This window comes from Salmo trutta, chromosome 38 (genome assembly GCF_901001165.1).
Source record: "Salmo trutta chromosome 38, fSalTru1.1, whole genome shotgun sequence".
Classification (NCBI taxonomy): domain Eukaryota; kingdom Metazoa; phylum Chordata; class Actinopteri; order Salmoniformes; family Salmonidae; genus Salmo; species Salmo trutta.
Window position 1 is genome coordinate 20,241,530 of NC_042994.1, and position 12,043 is coordinate 20,253,572.

A 12,043-nucleotide genomic window follows, 5' to 3' on the forward strand; every position below is an offset into this window, starting at 1 on the left:
ACGCATCATTATCATTAAGCATCACAATGATCATTTCTTGATGTGTTTTCTCTCTTTTGTCCAGCACCAGTGAGTTATCAAGTCCCGTCTTCAGTGAGATACACCACGGTATTTGGTACGCTTGAATACTCTCGATTGTACAGTATGCTCTAGGCTGAAGCACTGCAAGTCATAAAAGATCCAACGGGTGTTGAGCGAAAGTGGATGAGAAATTGCAGAAAAACCCCTTTAACTTAAATGAAATCATTCAAGCCAGTTCTGCAATACTACAGTCCACAGTATCTCTATATGGTATGCAAAACAGTAATTGGTAGATTTGTAGACAGGGGCTAGTCAGGCAGTCAAATTGAATGCTCACATGAATGATTAAAACAACAAAGGCAGTGAGGGCAAAGCTGAGAGAAAAAGAACACAAGACAGTGAAGCAGAAAGTAGTACAGTGGAAAGATAGATAGGAACTTAAGACAGGATTCCTTCTTGAACCCCAGAGACACTTACATCCCCTGAGAAAATGTAATCTAAAATAATAGATTACAACAATAATAGGAATGGAATGCACATTGAAGTGAATGGAATCTAATGACGAGGTAAACGGGCCATACAAAGTACAACCCACTGTGCAAAAACTGGTTGAATCAACGTTGTTTCCACGTCATAAACAAAAAAATTAAGTTGAATCAATGTGGAAAACTGATTGGATTTGCAAAAAGTCATCAGCGTATGGGAATTTCATCCTTTTTTTACCCAACGTTTAACCCAATTCCAATGACATGATGACATGTTGTTGATTTCACATTGAATTCACATTAGTTGACAACTAAACAAAGTGTAAAAAAATATATATACGTTGAACTGACGTCTATGCTTAGTGCTAGGCGACAACAATAAAGCTCTTTTCCTTTTGAGACAGAAAGTTGCTTCTGTGGGACATAGTAAAAACAGGGACATTGACTTAACTAAGGCATAACAGTTGTCCAAATTGAACTTCAATGTGCTGTGGGCCACACCTCATTTACATTACAACAATATAAACATGACAATGTTAAAAGCAAGTGTGTAACTTACAAAATCTCATCGTTCTGGAATTCCAGCGCTCCGTGCGTATCTTCAAAGTCTTCTCCCCCTCCTTTTGCTGTACCCTCCATGGTCTTGTAGGGTACGACCACTAGTCCCCGCGCTCCTGAGGTACGAAGAACCTTTACTTCCATCATGCCGATACTCTCGCTTATGGTCATTACCGGTTCTTCAAAAGTAAAGATCCCGGCATGGTCATCGTCAAAGATAGTCACGGTGGCTGAGCAGGGTAGGCCAAGGCCCGCCAAAGTGTCCGAGTGATTAGCCCTTGGTTGTACGTAGCCAGTGCCCTCCGATATGACCTTCACGTTGCTAAGGTGGACCAGAAAATGCTCATCCTCCTCAAAGATGTCATCGTCAATGATGTCTATCCGGATCTCCTTCTCAGTCTCACCGGGGTTGAACACCACAACGCCCTCAGTGAACTGGTAGTCCGATCCGGCATTGGCTGTGCCGTCTTCGGTACGGTATTCCACTGAAACAGTGTTAGTCAAGTCCCCACCAAGGCGTACTACATTCAAGGCCACTGTACCGCAGTTCTCCAAGCACTGGTATGTACCGGGGTCAAAAAAGACCTTTGACGAAAAGTCATTCTCAGAAACTTCGGAGCGGATCTCGTACGCACCAACAGCTTTCCTGGCTTGGTCTGCTGCATGCTTCTTCAGTACGTTCCCTGCTCCCGTCATGATCCTGGTAGCCTGGCATCGGTAGAAGGCGCGACTCTTTTGCTGCTGTGTCAATACCTGGTAGTTGGCCAGTTCTATCAGCTGCTCCATCTCCTTCTCTGGATGCTTCTGCTTCAGTTCCTTCAGGATCCGGACCATTTCCCTTCTGGCCTCCTCCTCATCCAGGTCCTTCTCGTCGAAACCCATCGCTCCGTCCATGAAGCTCTCTGAGTTGAGCATTTTCCCGTCCATTTCAATGTCCATCTTTGAAGGTATTTGAGCCTCCCCTTCCGTCTCAATGATCACCCCTCTTCGTTTCCCTGCGCGGTAGCGTTTGTACATGTACTTATAGACAAGAAGTCTGCGATCCGCGACGTAAGCCATCCCAACACACAATGGGAAGAAGAACAGTGTGACAAGGCCCTCCCACACCTGCACGATGCCCGGAGAGATGACAGCCAAGATGAGATAAAGCCAGGTGTACGCGAATATACTCCAGGTGGCAGTAACAAAAAATACCCTCAAATGTTTGACTTTCCGGTGCTCTCCATCAGGAATGACAGAAACACAGAATCCAATGATAACGAACATGTTGAAGGCAGCACTACCAACGATTGTGTTCGGGCCCAGATCACCTGCGTCAAAGTTGTGACCGCACACCTCAACGACGGACAGTAGGATTTCCGGGGCTGAGGAACCCAGGGCCATAAGGGTCAGGTTGGACACTGTCTCATTCCATATACGCACAGTGGTTGTCACTTTTTCGCCATTTGGTTTCTTGATGGTGATCTCCCTCTCTTGTGATGTAATTACCTCGATGGACGCCATGAAGCGATCCGCAATGATAGAGACCCCCAGGAACATGTAAAACAAGGCCACAAAGTAAACTGTGGCTCTTGCCAGTTTATCACCAAAGGATGGGTTCTCTGGTAACCATATAGGCAGAATGACACCCACTTTGCATTCAGTATCCACTGAATCGCACTTCTTATTAGTTTGGTTGCCAATGGAAGAGTTTGTTCCGAGGCTTGGGTTTGAATTCCCAGCTGTAACAAATTTAATTTCAGATGAAAAAACTGCCAACAACACTGCGAGTTGAAGAGTGCAGAAGAGGAAAGATGATGTCCCAGTTTGTCTCATGATTCTGACGAGGTGTTATGCTCCAACTCTTCCTTTCACCTATGCAAAAAATAAAAGGGATTGATGAGAATAGAACTACCAAAGACTGTATAAATTTGAGAAATTACAAATGACTGAAAGAGAAATATCAATATTCCTAACTACAGTGTTTCCCTAAGTTACAGTAGATATAAAGCAACATCCCCCAGAGCCGCCTCCAATGCACACATCACACATTTAATATTGAAGCTTTGTCTGATGTGGGGCCGCTTCAGGTGTCCTCTGGGCTACCAGGTTAGGAGGGGGGACCTGTCTAACCTGGTAGGGGAAACACTTCCTAAATCATTTCTAGAAAATAACACTGGTTTAACCAGACAACCACACAAGCGTACCACACACTTCTCTTTCTCTCTGATTGTGTGTGCGTCTGTCACGGATCACTCTGGAACTGTGTCATTAGGCACACCTGGTCCCCATTCCCACTGATTGTAATTGTATAAATGTGCCCTTTGGTTCACGATTGGGCTGTTGATTATTGTTCCAATGTCCGTTGGTCGTGTGAGTACCTGTGCTGTGTTGTTTTGGCTTTCGTGCCGCTTGTATTGCGCAGATGACTACGGGTCTCGTCCCGTTTAGAATCATTGTGTGCGTGTATGTTACGGGTCTCATCCTGGTGTATTTCTTCGAGGTACTCCTCGCTTTTTTTGTTTGGGTTTCAACCCTGTGTTTTGTATACGTGTTTGTTTGGTCTTCGTCCCCGTGCATTACAAGGCACGCTGTAATTTGGGTGAAGTAAAGAACCCTATTATGCATTCATGCGCCTGTCTCCCGATCCCTTTATACCAATGTGACAGTGTCTTAGAGAATGATCACTTGCATTGTATCATTTGAATAACTGGTTTAGATGGCAAAATGGCACCAATGATTACATTTCTCCATACAATCTTTACTATGTCCTCTAGACATACTGCCATGAAAAACTACAATACTTGAAAAATATGTTGCAATGAAATACACTTTGCAACTTCGATTTACTGCAATAATGTCACCTACTTTGCTTTAGAACAAAAATGTGTGCATTTAGCCTACGAGTTAGTTGGGGCCAGTTCCAGGCATAACCCACTGGGCACAAATGTCAGTTCATTACATTACACTACATTTTTGTCATTTAGCAGACGCTCATATCCAGAGTGACTTACAGGAGAAATTAGGGTTAAGTGCCTTGCTCAAGGAGACATCGACGGATTTTTCCCCTAGTCGCCTCGGGGATTCAAACCAATTCAACGTCTAGTTTTGATTTACATATTTATAAATGTTTTTGTTACTCAGTTGGGGTCTCAACTTACTATTGAGGGTAAGAATAGTAGATTACACCAGGTGCAATTTTGAAATTTGGTGGTGCATCAGCAGTTTTTCTCTTGTTATGTCAGTCACTGACAGTCACTCAATTAGCCATGTCAGCAAAATATTTTTAGATTGGCAGTTAGTCTAGCCAGCCATTTAAACTTTCAGTAATCATGCCGAATCCCGACTGGGCACACAGCGCACGTGTCCAGGGGCACTGACCTCCACATTGATTTTGTCAGTCATTCTCCCTCAGATATCATATTAACATTGCAAATTCATTACAAAATGTGTAGAATTGCAGAGAACTGCTTTAAAAGTGCAACATTTTCTATACACCCCCATGAGAAAATGTGATGAATTACAGGAAATGAACTTAAAAACAAATTCTCTCCACCATCAAGAGGGGGGTCACTAAAGTGTTTGCCCGAAGCGGCCCCCCCAACCAAATCTTGCTTAGGGCCCCCAGAAGGCTAGAACTGGCTAAAGCTGGCGATAGTAAGATGTCTTTCATAGACTTATCTTTCTTTACATAGGCTATTATTTTTTGAAAGGCTAGACAACATTTGTCCTAATTACATGATTCTCATTTGCAACATGAAATCACAAAGATACAGTATCAGAAAATAAACGACAGCTGACAGCAATCTAGTTTGCAACTTACATCCATGCACATGTTCTTTACAGGTAGGATTTAAAGTCAACTAGCCGATAAAGTAGCCTACAAAAATGAGTAACATTTCAAGTGACAGTAGTTGCCCAAATTGCTAGCCTACCGTTTTAATCCACGTAATGGGGAACGGAATTTATAAGCTATTGAAAAAGTATATGAGGCTGAAAAAGGAAACATAAATCCTTGCGAAATCCTCAATTTCCAACCCTCGATAACACAATGATGTAAGTTGTGACATCGTCAATAAATCTTGAGTTGAGTTGTTGTAGAGGTAAATCGTTCGTTCCAAAAAAATCAAAATGTTCTGCCACAGTATAGATAGCCGACTAGAGACGATCATGGGCTCTCAGCGCACGCTTCCTCGGGACTGCTCTCTTTCACTCACTCTCTTGCTCTGTCCCCCCCTCTCTCATTTCTCATCCTGGTTTTAATGTCCATGCTCTCATCTCTCAAGTGATGCAATAATGTTTTTTTTTTTACGCTGATGCAAAGCAACGGGGGAATTAATTTCCATATATTATTTGATTTGCTTTCTTGAGAAAAAATTATGCATTTATTCTAACAGCTTATTTAAGATATAGTTTCATTCTATCTAACCAAAACTTGAACATGAATCATGTTTGAACAAATCTGTATCGTTTCTTCATGTCATGTATTTTAGAAACATTTACTTGTGGAAACTACATTAGTGGGACAATATTAATATACAGGGGGTATTCGAGGTTAATGCAACCTACGCCTAATGCAAAACTAGATATGCTCAATTTTGTTAAGACATAATGCTATATACATATATTTTTATCCTTTATACAAAAAATATTTAAACCCAACTTCAATATTGTTATGATTGACAGAATATAGGCCTAAGTTTTTTTTTTTACCCATTTGGACATGACAGAAGACTGATCCCAAGCTATTTATTTCATTGAGTGTTTACAGCGAAGCTCAGATGCAACCTGGACTCAGAGGTAGACGTATCATAGTAAACGAAAATACAATATGATATGTTACATTTGGTATGGTATGTATTAATTTGTGGATGTCCATCATCTATTTCGTATGATATGTTACGAGTTACAATTCGTATGATATGGAACAAATTGCTATTCATACAATATGTTAAGAATTTGCAATACGTATGATACATTACAATTTCCAATTTGTTGTGGCTAACGTTAGCTAGGTGGCTAACACTAACATTAGCTAGGCTAGGGGTTAAGGTTATGGTTAACGTTAATGTTAGGGTTATGAGTTAATAGGGATGTAACGATAAACCAATAAGCATCAAATATTTAAGATATTAGTGCATTGGTTTGCAGGAACCCAAACCGATCCAAATGTAGCATGCATCGGTTAGAAAATCAATTCAAACATTACAAATCACTGGTGAACGTTTTTGTTGTTGCTCAAATCACTTTCTTTCAACCTTCCAAAAATATGCGTCCTTTCTTTCAGTGTCGAACTAAGCATGTAATTATGTTGACAGTCATTGATCTACAAGTCAATTTGCATGCTGAACAACCCCAGGCAATATCAGTACCCTACTATATTCAAACTGAGTGCTGTACGCAGCTTCATGCGCTGACCAACTAGAGGTAGGCCTATTTCTGATCTGGCACATCTGAGTGTCAACTTCAGCATTCAAATGTTTGTAAAATGGCTTGCACATTATTAGGCTTAATTAGTTGAGTGACAACCAATGTAATTTGGTAGGTTATTTTTATCAAATGCACTGTGGAAATGGTGTTTTACCAGCCTAAGCTACAACTCATCTGTCTATAGGTAGGCTATATGCTGATTGGGGATTACATTAGATTTTATTTCCATTGTTCGTTGTTCACCATCAGCAATAGTTTTGGTCATTTTGCTTGAAACAATCAGTATATGTGATTTATTTTTAGATATACAGGGGAAATTTGCTAATTTCATAACAAAGACAGCAATCACTTTTGCTACAATCCCTGCATGGTCGAAGCAGGAGGAGAAGAGATGCTCCTAGACCTTCAAAACTTCCAAACGGTCTAAATCATTCAATTATGAGACAGGGGTGAAATCCAAAGTTGTGCTATATATTCATTGGCTATTTCATTGCTAATTGTTTTTGATAAATATTGATACATTATTAGCTCTTAACACTTTGAATCTGCAAAAATGATAAATAAATTAGTGGGTGACGGTGATTTCAGATCAAAAGCAAGCATTGCCCCCCCCTACTGAGAGTGGGGTAGTAGATGCCTAGTTTCCCTTATGGCTCAGCTTAGGTGTTGCATTTCTGTATCATATTGGAGCCCATGTATCTAGATACGTATCGAATCGTCTTGAAAGGGAAAGACTCACACCCTAGGAGTTAGGTTAAAGTTAGGGTTGGGGGAAGTGTTAGCTAACATTATAAGTAGTTGCAAAGTAGCTAAAAATGTGTAAGTAAACTCAGCAAAAAAATAAACGTCCTCTCACTGTCAACTGTGTTTATTTTCAGCAAACTTAACATGTGTAAATATTTGTATGAACATAACAAGATTCAACAACTGAGACATAAACTGAACAAGTTCCACAGACATGTGACTAACAGAAATTGAATAATGTGTCCCTGAACAAAGGGGCGGGGGGGGGGGGGATCAAAATCAAAAGTAACAGTCAGTATCTGGTGTGGCCACCAGCTGCATTAAGTACTGCAGTGCATCTCCTCCTCATGGACTGCACCAGATTAGCCAGTTCTTTCTGTGAGATGTTACCCCACTCTTCCACCAAGGCACCTACAAGTTCCCGGACATTTCTGGGGGGAATGGCCCTAGCCCTCACCCTCAGATCCAACTGGTCCCAGACGTGCTCAATGGGATTGAGATCCGGGCTCTTCGCTGACCATGGCTGAACACTGACATTACTGTCTTGCAGGAAATCACACACAGAACGAGCAGTATGGCTGGTGGCATTGTCATGCTGGAGGGTCATGTCATGACCCTGCAGGAAGGGTACCACATAAGGAAGGAGGATGTCTTCCCTATAACGCACAGCGTTGAGATTGCCTGCAATGACAACAAGCTCAGTCCGATGATGCATTGACACACCACCACAGACCTCCAAATTGATCCCGCTCCAGAGTACAAGCCTCGGTGTAACGCTCATTCCTTCGATGATAAACGCGAATCCAACCATTACCCCTGGTGAGACAAAACCGCAAATCATCAGTGAAGAGCACTTTTTGTCAGTCTTGTCTGGTCCAGCGACGGTGGGTTTGTGCCCATAGGCGATGTTGTTGCCAGTGATGTCTGTTGAGGACCTGCCTTACAACAGGCCTACAAGCCCTCAGTCCAGCCTCTTTCAGCCTATTGCGGACAGTCTGAGCACTGATGGAGGGATTGTGCGTTCCTGGTGTAACTCAGGCAGTTGTTGTTGCCATCCTGTACCTGTCCCGCAGGTGTGATGTTCGGACGTACCAATCCTGTACAGGTGTTGTTACACGTGGTCTGCCACTGCGAGGACAATCAGCTGTCCGTCCTGTCTCCCTGTTGCACTGTCTTAGGCATCTCACACTACGGACATTGCAATTTATTGCCCTGGCCACATCTGCAGTCCTCATGCCTCCTTGCAGCATTCCTAAGGCACGTTCACGCAGATGAGCAGGGACCCTGGGCATATTTCTTTTGGTGTTTTCCAGAGTCAGTAGAAAGGCCTCTTCAGTGTCCTAACTTTTCATAACTGTGGCCTTAATTGCCTACCATCTGTAAGCTGTTTGTCTTAACAACCATTTCACTGGTGCATGTTCATTAATTGTTTATGGTTCATTGAACAAGCATGGGAAATTGTGTTTAAACCCTTTTCAATGAAGATCTGTGAAGTTATTTAGATTTTTACGAATTATCTTTGAAAGACGGGGTCCTGAAAAGGGACGTTTCTTTTTTTGCTGAGTTTAGTTACAAAGTTGATAATTAGTTAAAATGCTAAAGTTGTCCGTGATGGGATTCGAACATGCAACATTTGGGTTGCTAGAGATTTGCATTATTGCTCTTATCAAACTGAATCACACCGAATAATTTCAAATGAAAATCTATCATTCCTGTATAGTATCGAAGCCCATGTATCTAGATATTTATCAAATTGTATTGAAAGGGAAAGATGCATATCTCTAAGAGTCAGCTTAAGGGTTAGGGGAAGGGTTAGCTAACATGCTAAGTAGTTACAAAGTAGCTAAAAAGTAGCAAGTAGTTGCTAAGTTGCTAACTTTTGGGTTGCTAGATGTTCGCGGTATACACCTACCTATCCACCCTGACCAACCACCCTCTTTTCAGTTTTGCCTTAATTAACCTTCTGTGTTATGTAACCCTACCATACGTAATATATGACACTAATTTGAGTGTCCCCGATTTTTGTTTCCTATGTTACGTCTAGTCTATGAGACCAGCCTGTCAGATAAGCTGAGGTCAATTATAACTCACTAAAGAAAAGAATTTGCTGCTCCTGCATGTAACCTTGAGTCACTGCAATGCCATGTCAGGTCAAGTTATCCAACGCTGAGCTCTCTGACATCTTTTGTCTCCCCTTGTTAGCCCCCTCTATCTCCAGGCCTCCGGTAGAAGGCTAGCTTAGCAGCCGACAGATATGAATAATATGTCAGAGGATGCTGCAACAGTCACTCTTTGAATTAGCCTATGCTGCTGCAAATGCACTACACACACCACACAGTGACTAGCCTATGCGGAGTCGCCAGAAAACGCTAACATTCGATTTTCAGGGATACAGTATTTTCAACCTAACTTCCGTTTCCCCTGAAAAACGGTAGTGGGAACTCCAATCTCAGGCATCTTTCTATGCCTGCTACATTAGGTTACACAGTGACTACCTTTCATTATTTTAAGCTTTGACTTTGAAATCAATTCACCTTAAGGGAGAGGCGAGAGCGGTTCCATCAAAGTTTCATCGAATGCGCGGTGTGTGGTTTTGTTTCCTTTTGAAACAATGTAGATGCGTGTCCCTTGGCAGAGACACAGCATGCAGATGAACCTGACTCCATTCTGAGTCAGTGGAGTTTTAATGACGATATTGTAATACTGGGAAGCTTTCTCCCCAAATAACTTCATCATAGCGAGAGAGGGAGAGTTGGGGTGAACTCACAGTTGAGTCAGTCATGTTTTTGCTCTTGGCTCACACAGGCTGGACACACTTTACTTGAATGTCAGCCAGTCAGTTAGTCATTCATGTTTTTATTATCAATTATCTTGGCTTACAGGGTTATTTTAGCTTACATGCACTTGGCCAGACTTTGCTTGTACTCCCTCAGTCCTTAAACAGCCCTTTGCATCGTCGTACGACACATAGTAAGTGAAAGCTGTTGTTCAAATATTTTTTATTGAACACACAAGAATGGTGTATAGGTATTTTGTAGAAAAGATAAGTATACAATTCTTATCTAAACATAAAAGAGCAAACAGAAACAAAAATACCCAGAGTTCTAAGTACAAAGTAAATAATACAAAATAAGACGTACAGAACAAGGACAGGTAAACAGAAAGAGGGCAGATGTCACCCCCTCCTTATCCCCCATACCCCCCCATCCATCAAATCTGTCGTTCTGCCCCTGAACAAGGCAGTTAACCCACTGTTCCCCGGTAGGCCATCATTGTAAATAAGAATTTGCTCTTAACTGACTTGCCTAGTTAAATAAAGATGAAATAAATACAACAAAAAACACTCCCAGGATGATCAGAAGCGGGTCTGGGTCAATTGAAGTCATCCAAAACTTCAGAGAGGATCCTAAAAATTCCACACCAATAACCATGCAAGTTAGAGCATAGGGCAAAGCAGTGGAGTAGTGTACCCTGCGCAGCATGACATTCATCACACATAGGGGATGTATCGGGAAATATCCTATGCAGCTTAGTTTTGGAATAGTGTAATCTGTGTAAGACCTTGAATTGTATGAGACGATGTCTGAGTTAATAGAGCAGGTGTGGATATACTCCAAGCTATCTTCCCAGTCTGCCACAGAAATGTCAGTCCCTAGCTCTTCCTCCCATTTTGCCTTAATGGCATCTGTAGAAGGTGTGCTAACAGGTTGAAAAGCGTCATATTTGACAGAAGGGCGTCATCCAGCAGAAACGTAACAGCGCGGAGGTTAGTGGCCCAATAGTAAAATATAACATTTGGGAGAGACAATCCTTCTTCCATCTTGGATTTATAGAGGTGTTTTTTACCTATCCTCTGTGTTTTATAATCCCAGATGAATGGATGGATAATTGAGTCCAGTTGTTTATGAAAGGACTTAGCTATGAATACTGGGATATTCTGGAATAGGTAAAGCAGTTGTAGGAGGAAGACCATTTTAATGGCATTAATTCTTCCGAGCAAAGATATATTTGGAGAGTTCTCCAAAATTGTATGTTTGCCTTGAGTTTTTGCATCAGAGAGGGGACATTTTCTTTAAATAGTGAGGAGTATTGTTTGGTAACTACAACTCCTAGATAACTTAAATGGAAGAAGTTCTAACCAAGAGGTGTTTTGCAACCGTATGGGCATTAATTCGCTCTTGTTGAAATGTATTCTGTATCCCGAGAAGGTACCAAACAAATTAATCAAATCAAGAATAGCTGGAATACTAGATTGTGGTTCTGTTACGTAGTGGAGAATGTCATCTGCATATAGAGAAATCATATTTAGAGTATCTTTATTATTATAGCCGTGTATTGCTGCATGAGATCTGATTGCTTGAGCGAGAGGTTCAATGATTAGAGCAAAAAGCAGAGGCGATAGTGCGCAACCTTGCCTTGTCCCTCTAAAAGTTAAATCGGGGCGACAATGATTGGTTAGTGAGTATTCTCGCACAGGGGTTCCTATATAAAAGCTGGATCCATTTTATGAACCTATCTACAATATTACGTTTCTGTAGGACCTTGAATAGATAGGAGTACTCAACTTGGTCAAAGGCCTTTTCGGCATCAAGCGATATAACGGCAAGGTCCAAGTTGGGTAAACTCTGAGAATACGTAATGTTGAAGAGGCGCCTGAGATTGAAGAATGAGTTTCTGTTAGGGATAAAGCTGGTCTGGTCTGAATGGACCAATTTGCCCACTAAAGTGCTAAGCCTGTTAGCCAGAGTTTTTGCTAAAATCTTTTGGTCTGTATTAAGGAGAGATGTTGGTCTGTATGACCCTACCTCTTCCGGATCTTTACCCTT

The 12,043-nt window shown here is 41.7% G+C and overlaps 1 protein-coding gene across 2 annotated transcripts in view; it reads right to left on the reverse strand.

The window, feature by feature from the left end:
• The window catches only part of LOC115177735 (sodium/calcium exchanger 1), a 60,701-nt gene that overhangs the window by 43,490 nt on the left and 5,168 nt on the right, over positions 1–12,043 (reverse strand). For both annotated transcript variants that reach the window (XM_029738678.1, XM_029738677.1), the window contains exon 2: positions 1,066–2,918. In XM_029738678.1, the coding sequence (XP_029594538.1) occupies positions 1,066–2,879 (1,814 nt within the window). In that variant the 5' untranslated portion in view covers positions 2,880–2,918. The remainder of the gene's footprint in view (positions 1–1,065; positions 2,919–12,043) is intronic.